The 12,151-nt window shown below is 40.7% G+C and overlaps 2 gene segments (V, D, J or C); both read left to right on the top strand.

Moving 5' to 3' along the window:
- Positions 1-5,001: 5,001 nt before the first annotated feature.
- On the top strand, positions 5,002-5,562 carry LOC140993925 (Ig kappa-b4 chain C region-like). The segment is given in 1 exon segment: positions 5,002-5,562. A coding segment is annotated over 1 exon segment (270 nt).
- Positions 5,563-8,405: 2,843 nt separating this feature from the next.
- Positions 8,406-9,609, top strand: LOC140993912 (Ig kappa-b4 chain C region-like). The segment is given in 2 exon segments: positions 8,406-8,437; positions 9,124-9,609. A coding segment is annotated over 1 exon segment (264 nt).
- Positions 9,610-12,151: the final 2,542 nt, after the last annotated feature.

Raw genomic sequence — 12,151 nt, 5'->3', positions numbered from 1 at the left:
AAAAAACTATTCTGAAGAAGGAAAGTACTGATGTATTATCTTCTATATTAGCTTACCTGTTGAATGAGTTGACATCAAACTCAGAGGAGGTTAAATATTTAAATGTTTCCTAAAATAATGTTTAATATTTTTTTAAATGCGGTTTTTATTGTCAGTGTAAAATATTAGAAGTAAATAATGTTATAACATCTATTATAGTCATATATTGTCTTTTAGTTTTCTGCAGCTGTTTATTCAGATCAGTTCCTCTTTAGCTGAAGGAGGTTGTTGTATGACATTGTGTCACTGTGTGAACAGGCGGCTGTAATCCTGCTGACAGTAGTAAACTCCTGCATCTTCAGTATGAACTCCAGTGATGGTCAGAGTGAAGTCGGTCCCAGACTGACTCCTACTGAAACCATCTGAGACTCCTATATCACACCAATATGTGGTTGTGAAGTATCTGTGTCTGTAGTAGAAGATGTGATCACACTGTAAAATATGCAAACTACCATCTGTGTTTCCAGTCTAAGACTTTGTTTAAAGTTATACAAATTTCCAATTAAAGCAACAGGAAGTTTGAGTTTTTCCTGCACTAATTCAAGGTAATAAAGTTCATTTATCTGTCATGTTGCAATACAAGGTGCACAATGAAATGTAAGCTGTAGCCCCTTCATGCTACACACACGTAGACCATCTATACAAATATTTATCCCTTTTTCTGCATGGTGTGCACTACAGTGGACAAATATTTGTAAGGTAATCTGAAGCATTAAAGCTGGAGAAACATGTCCGATCCTCCATGTGGTGGACCCTTAAAGCCCTGAACCCAGTTGCAGTTCATTATTTGTATCTGTTCATGATTTAGAGATATGGCATCTTAAAGTCTAAATAGCAGAGACAAGAGGAGATGCACCGAGTACATCTGGAATAAATGTTGAATCCTAAACTCCAGGTGTCAGAATTAAATGTATTCAGATTGTAACATATTTTTTGTACATTTTCTGACTGAAAGTACATCTGTCCACTCCAGAGGACCTTAAACACCAAATGTTATATGCTGCCCATTTTAAATCAGCCTCATTTTGTGTGTTTTATTCATAATGATGATGTAATTTACACTTGAGTGGTTTGATTAATTGCATATAGTTGAAATGGCTGCAATCCAGAATGAAGCTGAGGTCAAAGATCATGACCAAGACTTTTGTCATTAGCTGTCCCAGGTTGGCCCCTCTGGAGTATTTAGCAAATGAGACATGAACGTGGAATTATAATGTGACCTGGATGTGTGTGTGTGTGTGTGTGTGTGTGTGTGTGTGTGTGGGTGTGTGTGTGTATGTGTATATGTGTATGTGTGTATGTGTGTGTGTGTGTGTCCTCAGTGAAGTGTATCAGTCTCTGCAGTAGTTTCCAGCTGCAGCAGTCAGTTCAGTTTCTGTTCAGTCTGACTGAGGGAGGTTTTTGTACGATGGTTTTTCACTGTGTGAACACAGCTTGACTGTTGATATCATGATAACTCTGACAGTAGTAAACTGCTGCATCTTCAGCCTGAACTCCACTGATGGTCAGAGTGAAGGCAGAGTTTGATCCACTGCCTGTAAAACGACCTGGAATCCCTGATTCTCGAGTGCTAGCAGCGTAAATGAGAAGTTTAGGAGTTTCTCCATCTCTCTGTTGGTACCAGGCTAACTCATGGTTGCTGCTCCAAGTATAAACATCCCGACTGGTCCTACAGTTGATGGTGACGGAGCCTCCCAGAGCAGAGCTCACTGCTCCAGGCTGAGTCACTGTGACCTGACCTCTGGACTCTGAGGACACAGAGACAAAAACATAAAGCAGCGTCATGGTTTTGTCGGCTTCATTTCAGAGGGACGGATGTTCATAGAGGAGAGGAGTTTGATTCTCTGGACTTTACCTGTGAAGCAGCAGCAGAGGAGAGTCCAGATGAGGACGCAGATCAAAGTCATGTTTTTGATGAGGAGGATTTATGTGTCTTCTGTTGTCATGAAGGACAGCTGTCAGTCATCCAGTGTTCAACTCTCAGGACTATAAACTCTCCCAGAGCACTGGAGCATGGTGCTGCTGATGCAAAGTGGCTCTCTATGGAAATGCTTCAGTTATGTCAACCTGGACCCTCCCCATGAGTTTGTGTGATACATCCAAGAATAAACTTACAGATGGGTGGTATACAGAGAAACAAATTCAAATTCAAAGAGGTCAGGACCATCTTAATTACTGACTTGCGTTAGGATTCAGTGCCATATAAAATATCTTATCTCCTGTGCTCTTAATTTGGACTGAGCTGAAGTTTGAACTGTAGCTGTCCACATCATATCGTGTTGTTGCTGTTGCCAAACCATTTCCTGCACTACTGCTCAAATATCAGGTTCACCATCTCCATCCTAATCTCATACATATATCTGGGTGTGGTGCTGGACAATAAACTGGAGTGGTCTACAAACACGGAGGCAGTCTACAAAAAGGGCCTGAGCTGGCTTTACTTCCTGAGGAGGCTCAGGTCCTTTAATGTCTGCAACCGGATGCTCCAGATATTTGATCAGTCTGTTGTTGCGAGCACCATCTTCTTCGCTGTGGTGTCCTGGGGTGCGGGCATCAAGACGAAGAATGCCAACAGACTGAACGAACTCTTAAAGAAGGCACGGTCTGTTGTTGGCTCTAAGCTTGTCACCCTGGAGGAGGTGGTGGAGGACAGGATGCTGACAAAACTGCTGGCTATCATGGACAATGCCTCTCACTCCAACACAAAACTCTGGACAAGCATAAGAGGAGCTTCAGCAACTGACTCATTCAACCCTGCTGCTAAAAGGAACAGCACAGGAAATCATTCCTACCTGGTACCATCAGACTTTACAACACCCACTTCAAAACACACAAATAATCTTAAATTATTATTACTGTAGTAAAATTATTATTACTGTAAATAAAACTGCACCTTATTCTCTTGCACCTTGTATTCCACTTTACTCCTCAATACCTCAGTATTTTATTTGACTCTATATCTACCTAAGCATTTTATTGTATATAGTACTTCATTGCTTCTTCTTCTTTCTATATTGCCCTTGTATTTTGACTGTATTTGTACTTGAATGTAACAGCTGCTATGGTAACCTAATTTCCCCTTGGGGATTAATAAAGTCATCTATCTATCTATCTATCTATCTATCTATCTATCTATCTATAATAGTGTGAGTGTGTGTGTGTGTGTGTGTGTGTGTCCTCAGTGAAGTGTATCAGTCTCTGCAGTAGCTTCCAGCTGCAGCAGTCAGTTCAGTTTCTGTTCAGTCTGACTGAGGTAGGTTTTTGTACGACGGTTTTTCACTGTGTGAACAGAAGCTGACTGTTGATGCTATGTCGACTCAGACAGTAGTAAACTGCTGCATCTTCAGCCTGAACTCCACTGATGGTCAGAGTGAAGTCAGAGTTTGATCCACTGCCTGTAAAACGACCTGGAATCCCTGATGCTCGAGTGCTAGCCCTGTAAATGAGGAGTTTAGGAGTTTCTCCATCTCTCTGTTGGTACCAGGATAAAAGGTGGTAGCTGTTCCAAACATAAACGTTCTGACTGGTCCGACAGTTGATGGTGACGGAGCCTCCCAGAGCAGAGCTCACTGCTCCAGGCTGAGTCACTGTGACCTGACCTCTGGACTCTGAGGACACAGAGACAAAAACATAAAGCGGCGTCATGGTTTTGTCGGCTTCATTTCAGAGGGACGGATGTTCATAGAGGAGAAGAGTTTGATTCTCTGGACTTTACCTGTGAAGCAGCAGCAGAGGAGAGTCCAGATGAGGACGCAGATCAAAGTCATGTTTTTGATGAGGAGGATTTATGTGTCTTCTGTTGTCATGAAGGACAGCTGTCAGTCATCCAGTGTTCAACTCTCAGGACTATAAACTCTCCCAGAGCACTGGAGCATGGTGCTGCTGATGCAAAGTGGCTCTCTATGGAAATGCTCTGACTGACTCCAACAGGGACTTGGATTACTCTCATCATGCTGTTTATCAATGGATCAATCACTTAAAGTATTGATTAGGATATTTTCAATGTCAATTTTATACGAGTTTGGCTTCATGTTTGTTGAAAAATGTGTTTCACAATGTCGTCTGTCTTGTTTAAATGAAATGAAGAGTAAATTAAGTTTCATTAAAAATGAACATATATCAAATAAAAACATACATTGTGTAAATCTGTGGCTCTGTGTTATCGTCACTTTTCATATCAGCTGATAATATTTTACAATCAGAGACTAATTTTGTTGAGTTTGTTTGTGTCAAAGTCAGAGAGCCGTGTCTCTCTACAGTCAGAGGTTTTTGTACGGCGGCTCAATGAGTTTGTATCACTGTGGTTGACTTTTGGTGGAGGAACCAGACTGAATGTTGGAAGTAAGTTTCTGCACAAATTTTTAATAATATACTGTGAAGTCATTTTAATGTCATGTTTTGGATGTTTGAGGCAGATAAATATATCTTGTTTTAATTCCAACACTTTTAGTATTCATGTTTTAATCCTCCTCCTTTATCATGGAGGCTAACCCAGAGCAGCTTTACTAAACATTTCTTTACACATTCCTGTCAAAGTGACATTTAAACAGCCTGAAGTGTAGAAAAGATAAAACTGTAAACCTGTTTAACAAATGTTTTGCAAGAGGAGATGTCATTTTTCACGTCAATGATAGCAGTGTTCAAAACGCTCCTCTTGTCCAACATTTGATTGCAGTCGGTTGATTTTCTGTATTTGTGTATGTGTCCACTAAATATTTTAAAGTCACATATAGTTCAGGTTTTGGCTGATTGTGATGAGAAAGTTTGATCTCTTTTATTTCCAGTGTAGTTTGATATATTTCAGCTCATTCTGTTTGATGAGTCTCTCTGTGCTGATATGCATGAGAGGCTTCGTAAAGGGAAGTGAAACAATGTGTGAGTGAGTGACTGGTGGAGCAGAAAAACCATCTGACAGAAACTCCTTAAAGGACTAAATCAACTCTCACACAGTGAAGCTGTCCGAGTGTCTGCTGGTTGATTGACAGCTGTGTGGTCCCTGTCCTCTAAGCTGATTGGTGTCTCCTAGGTGATGTCCATCCCACCCTGACGGTGCTGCCCCCCTCCAGTGAGGAGCTGCAGCAGGGGACGGCCACGCTCATGTGTCTGGCCAACAAGGGCTTCCCCTCAGACTGGAGTCTGTCCTGGAAGGTGGACGGCAGCAGCAGCAGCAGCAGCAGCAGCAGCAGCTGGGAGGAGAGCAGGAGCCCCGGGGTGCTGGAGAAGGACGGCCGCTACAGCTGGAGCAGCACCCTGAGGCTCCCTGCAGACCAGTGGAGGAAGGTGGGCTCTGTGACCTGTGAGGCCACCCAGGGCTCCCAGACTCCAGTCTCAGAGACACTGAGGAGAGACCAGTGTTCCCAGTCCTGACCTGACTCACTGGGACTCTGCTGCTGGTTTTACTCTCATACTGCTCTCAGCTCTCTCTCTGTTCTCTCTTTCTCTCAACATGTTTCAACATTAATGTGTTCTTGCTTCTGTTTCAACATTTTACATCAATAAAGATTTCATTACCTTTATTATAAATGTGACATGTCTTTGACCTTCTTTTTCCACACATATGATATATGAGGAACATTTGTCAGATTAATGCACACAGTCACATCAGAACCAAATACATTTTTCCCTGATTACTTTTTAATGGTTGTAAGACTGTTGACTTTATCGGGCCGTCTTTTCAGTTTAATCTGTTCTCATTCATTTTGGTAACAATACATTTTTTTTGTGGTGAATCAAAAAGTTACCTGTTATTACTATCATCTTGTCTTTAAGAAGATCAATTTGTTCCTGGAAATTACTTTTAATTTCTAACTTAAAAAAATCTAAATAAAATAATAATGCAGCATCAGAAATAAATATCAGACTGTCATCTGCATAAAGTGATATCTCCTTCTCTCTCTCCAGATTCATCACAGTTTGAAAGTGTTATTTGTGTAGCTTGCAGTAAAGCTGATATTCTCTGAATGTTAAAATAATAAAGACCAACTGATCAACTCAGTGATCTTCACACATATTATTACAAAAATAACTCCTGTCATGTGTCGATGTCTTCATTTAAAACAGTAGATCATTTATATCCTCACAGTTCTTTTGAGCATTTTGTAATGTTAGATAAACATGAAAAATGATGAGAATATGTAATGCAGGTGGGATCTGATAGTTGTGTCAGTGCAGCCTGACAGTGTTTAGCTGTGGTATCCTGAAGCAGGTAGATCAATAAGAGAAATTGTTGATGGATAAAACTCTCTCTCTCTCTTCAGCTCCACTTTTAACTGATTTGTTTAATAAAGTAAATGTCAGAGAAAGTTATCACAGCTGCTTTGTGTCATTTTCATTTGACAATAATAAACACTACTGTCATTCAAATGTTGTGTAGGTTACAAATAACTTTCAGTCACCTGCTGTGCTGCAGAAGTGTATTTCAAGCTTTACATGATCTGATGTTGTCAATGTGTTACTTCAAATCAGGTTTATGATGCTTTAAAATATTAGAAATATTAAAATGTTTGACTTTTAATTCTTCTAAGTTTTAGGTGTAACCATTAATTTGCTGTAAACAACTGAATTTATCATTAAAAGTTTGGATCGGAACATTCTCGACATCAATGTTTCAGTCGAAAAGAGTTTGAAGAGTTAAGCACAATTTTCTCACTAAATGAGTTTCCAGACAGGTCAGAAACTGTGTCTACAATGAAAGTCATGATGAAATGTGTTGTTTTTGTGACTGTTAGAGACCTATTTTTATGATCTAATGCTTTTCCAACAACTCTTGGCTGTATTTATATGAATGTGAAATGGCTATTGTGTGTGTGTGTGTGTGTGTGTGTGTGTGTGTGTGTGTGTGTGTGTGTGTGTGTGTGTGTGTGTGTGTGTGTCCTCAGTGAAGTGTATCAGTCTCTGCAGTAGCTTCCAGCTGCAGCAGTCAGTTCAGTTTCTGTTCAGTCTGACTGAGGGAGGTTTTTGTACGACGGTTTTTCACTGTGTGAACACATACTGACTGTTGATTTCATGATAACTCTGACAGTAGTAAACTGCTGCATCTTCAGCCTGAACTCCACTGATGGTCAGAGTGAAGGCAGAGTTTGATCCACTGCCTGTAAAACGACCTGGAATCCCTGATTCTCGAGTGCTAGCCCAGTAAATGAGAAGTTTAGGAGTTTCTCCATCTCTCTGTTGGTACCAGGCTAAATAGTTATTATTATAAACATCCTGACTGGTCCGACAGTTGATGGTGACGGAGCCTCCCAGAGCAGAGCTCACTGCTCCAGGCTGAGTCACTGTGACCTGACCTCTGGACTCTGAGGACACAGAGACAGAAACATAAAGCAGCGTCATGGTTTTGTCGGCTTCATTTCAGAGGGACGGATGTTCATAGAGGAGAGGAGTTTGATTCTCTGGACTTTACCTGTGAAGCAGCAGCAGAGGAGAGTCCAGATGAGGACGCAGATCAAAGTCATGTTTTTGATGAGGAGGATTTCTGTGTCTTCTGTTGTCATGAAGGACAGCTGTCAGTCATCCAGTGTTCAACTCTCAGGACTATAAACTCTCCCAGAGCACTGGAGCATGGTGCTGCTGATGCAAAGTGGCTCTCTATGGAAATGCTCTGACTGACTCCAACAGGGACTTGGATTACTCTCATCATGCTGTTTATCAATGGATCAATCACTTAAAGTATTGATTAGGATATTGTCAATGTCAATTTCATACGAGTTTGGCTTCATGTTTGTTGAAAAATGTGTTTCACAATGTCGTCTGTCTTGTTTAAATTAAATGAAGAGTAAGTTAAGTTTCATTAAAAATGAACATATATCAAATAAAAACATACATTGTGTAAATCTGTGGCTCTGTGTTATCGTCACTTTTCATATCAGTTGATAATATTCAGAGACTAATTTTGTTGAGTTTGTTTGTGTCAAAGTCAGAGAGCCGTGTCTCTCTACAGTCAGAGGTTTTTGTACAGCGGCTCAATGAGTTTGTATCACTGTGGTACACGTTCGGTGGAGGAACCAGACTGAATGTTGGAAGTAAGTCAAATGTTTTATTGTTTTTATTATTTCAGGAGCTATTTTCTCTTTTTTTCTTCATATTACAAGGAAAATGGTCAGTTTTTCATATTAATGTTTCATTTTTGCACAAATATTTGTCAGTAAGAGACAAAGTTTGCCTCAGAAATATGAATTCAAAAGCTTATTGCAATCAATGTAAAATATTAAGACAGTAGATGAATCATTATTTCCAACTTTAATAGTAAAGTTGCATCTTGAGGGCTTGTAGGTTTAGTTCAGTGTGTCAAAGTCAGAGAGCCGTGTCTCTCTACAGTCAGAGGTTTTTGTACAGCGGCTCAATGAGTTTGTATTACTGTGGTGGACTTTTGGTGGAGGAACCAGACTGAATGTTGGAAGTAAGTTTCTGCACAAATATTAAATAATATACTGTGAAGTCATTTTTAATGTCATGTTTTGGATGTTTGAGGCAGATAAATATATTTTGTTTTAATTCCAACACTTTTAGTATTCATGTTTTAATCCTCCTCCTTTATCATGGAGGCTAACTCAGAGCAGCTTTACTAAACATTTCTTTACACATTCCTGTCAAAGTGACATTTAAACAGCCTGAAGTGTAGAAAAGATAAAACTGTAAACCTGTTTTACAAATGTTTTGCAAGAGGAGATATCATTTTTCACCTCAATGATAGCAGTGTTCAACACGCTCCTCTTGTCCAACATTTGATTGCAGTCGGTTGATTTTCTGTATTTGTGTATGTGTCCACTAAATATTTTAAAGTCACATATAGTTCAGGTTTTGGCTGATTGTGATGAAAAAGTTTGATCTCTTTTATTTCCAGTGTAGTTTGATATATTTCAGCTCATTCTGTTTGATGATTCTCTCTGTGCTGATATGCATGAGAGGCTTCTTAAAGGGAAGTGAAACAATGTGTGAGTGAGTGACTGGTGGAGCAGAAAAACCATCTGACAGAAACTCCTTAAAGGACTAAATCAACTCTCACACAGTGAAGCTGTCCGAGTGTCTGCTGGTTGAGTGACAGCTGTGTGGTCCCTGTCCTCTAAGCTGATTGTTGTCTCCTAGGTGATGTCCATCCCACCCTGACGGTGCTGCCCCCCTCCGGTGAGGAGCTGCAGCAGGGGACGGCCACGCTCATGTGTCTGGCCAACAAGGGCTTCCCCTCAGACTGGAGTCTGTCCTGGAAGGTGGACGGCAGCAGCAGAAGCAGCAGCAGCAGCTGGGAGGAGAGCAGGAGCCCCGGGGTGCTGGAGAAGGACGGCCGCTACAGCTGGAGCAGCACCCTGAGGCTCCCTGCAGACCAGTGGAGGAAGGTGGGCTCTGTGACCTGTGAGGCCACCCAGGGCTCCCAGACTCCAGTCTCAGAGACACTGAGGAGAGACCAGTGTTCCCAGTCCTGACCTGACTCACTGGGACTCTGCTGCTGGTTTTACTCTCATACTGCTCTCAGCTCTCTCTCTGTTCTCTCTTTCTCTCAACATGTTTCAACATTAATGTGTTCTTGCTTCTGTTTCAACATTTTACAACAATAAAGATTTCATTACCTTTATTATAAATGTGACATGTCTTTGACCTTCTTTTTACTTTCTCATTGTTTTCAGACTGTGGATATTCTTCTATAGTCTTTCTAGTTTGATCTATATGAATTTATTTGTACATTTTAAGCAACAATTTTATGATTTTTGGTTCATGGTTCTTGAAAAATGATTAAAAGTGTCTGACATTGAAATTTTCTTCACTGAACATCATTTTATTTATTTAAGATAATATCAGTTATGATTTGAGGATAACAGCTTTTTTTGGGCCAACCTTGACCAGGATTGTTTCTGATGCTGCTCTGTGTCTTCATGTTGTCTTACACGAACAAATTTTCTTATCTAATGTGATACAGTATCAAGCTGAGGTCAAAGGTCACAGGTGTTTTCATTGACTGTCCTCGTTTGGCTCCTCCTGATTATATGGCAAATCAAATAAGAGCGTGGGATTATAATTAGTTATAAATGGAAGGTGAGACACTGTGATGGAAAATATGTAGTGTGTGTGTGTGTGTGTGTGTGTGTGTGTGTCCTCAGTGAAGTGTATCAGTCTCTGCAGTAGCTTCCAGCTGCAGCAGTCAGTTCAGTTTCTGTTCAGTCTGACTGAGGGAGGTTTTTGTACGACGGTTTTTCACTGTGTGAACACATGCTGACTGTTGGGATAGTGAAAACTCTGACAGTAGTAAAGTGCTGCATCTTCAGCCTGAACTCCACTGATGGTCAGAGTGAAGTCAGAGTTTGATCCACTGCCTGTAAAACGACCTGGAATCCCTGATGCTCGAGTGCTACCATAGTAAATGAGAAGTTTAGGAGATTTTCCATCTCTCTGTTGGTACCAGGCTAACTCATGGTTGCTGCTCCAAGTATAAACGTTTTGACTGGTCCGACAGTTGATGGTGACGGAGCCTCCCAGAGCAGAGCTCACTGCTCCAGGCTGAGTCACTGTGTACTGACCTCTGGACTCTGAGGACACAGAGACAAAAACATAAAGCAGCGTCATGGTTTTGTCGGCTTAATTTCAGAGGGACGGATGTTCATAGAGGAGAGGAGTTTGATTCTCTGGACTTTACCTGTGAAGCAGCAGCAGAGGAGAGTCCAGATGAGGACGCAGATCAAAGTCATGTTTTTGATGAGGAGGATTTCTGTGTCTTCTGTTGTCATGAAGGACAGCTGTCAGTCATCCAGTGTTCAACTCTCAGGACTATAAACTCTCCCAGAGCACTGGAGCATGGTGCTGCTGATGCAAAGTGGCTCTCTATGGAAATGCTTCAGTTATGTCAACCTGGACCCTCCCCATGATTTTGTCTGATGCATCCAAGAATAAACTTACAGATGGGTGGTATTCAGAGAAACAAATTCAAATTCAAAGAGGTCAGGAACATCTTAATTACTAACTTGCGTTGGGATTCAGTACCATATAAAATGTTATTTCCTGTGCTCTCAGTTTGGACTGAGCTGAAGTTTGAACTGCAGCTGTCCACATCATATCATGTTGTTGCTTTTGTCAAACCATTTCCTGCACTACTGCTCAAATATCAGGTTCACAGTCTCCTTTCTAATCCCTTCATGTTCACATCAACCCGTCATTTCTCTGTGTTCAGAGTTTCCAAGGTGCTTTTCCAAACTGAAACATTGTCTTTATTGTACCAGTGTCTACCTGTGCCAGGAGAAGTCTTTTCTTGTAAATTCTAAAACAGCGTTCGGTCTTGATTTTCCTCATCTAGTGTACTTGTAACAAGGAATCATTTGTGTAAAGTTTGTTATTCTTGACCTCAACTCAAGGGATGAGGAACATTGCTGTGATTCTATAACAGCAGCTGGGTCTTGATTTACCTCAGCTAGACAGGTAACAGGCTTTTAGAGATGGGCTGGTATTTCTAAATTCATCTGTACAATAAGGGTATTTCATCACATGTAACATGAAACCTATTGTTTTCCATCTGCTCCCCTTTGCTTGGCAAGTTCTTGTACATCATGATGCATGTAAACATCTGCTCTTCTATAATCAGCTATACTACATGAAATAGGTCTAAAATTGGACAACTAATCCCGACCCACAATAGGTTGATTAGAAAGTATCATATTGTGAAATGTATTGCTATTCAAGTCATTGCTGACCATTTACCATTGCTGTCTGAGGCCTTTAAATGTCAAGCAGGGAATTTTTGTTCTCAAGCTATTGTTGGCTAAGATATTCAGGTAACAGCTGACCATATTGTATTAATAGTAAAAGTCTTTAAATCTGAAGCAGGTCATTTCTCTCTACTAGCCATTGATGGTGAAGTTATTCAGGTCACTCCTGACCATTCAATATTGCTGGCTAAAACATATATTATATATTTATATTTACTTAATTCACCAGTCTCTTCAGATTGAAAGTATCTGAAATGTGATTTGAGTTATGCACACATTAGATTGTTAATGAGTGTAAGTGATATGGGACTCATACAAATATCTGGGTGTGGTGCTGGACAATAAACTGGAGTGGTCTACAAACACGGAGGCAGTCTACAAAAAGGGCCTGAGCTGGCTTTACTTCCTGAGGAGGCTCAGCTCCT

The sequence above is a fragment of the Pagrus major genome, chromosome 3 (genome assembly GCF_040436345.1).
Source record: "Pagrus major chromosome 3, Pma_NU_1.0".
NCBI lineage: Eukaryota > Metazoa > Chordata > Actinopteri > Spariformes > Sparidae > Pagrus > Pagrus major.
Note: the sequence above shows the minus strand (reverse complement) of the source record. Positions and strands in the feature narration are given on the sequence as shown.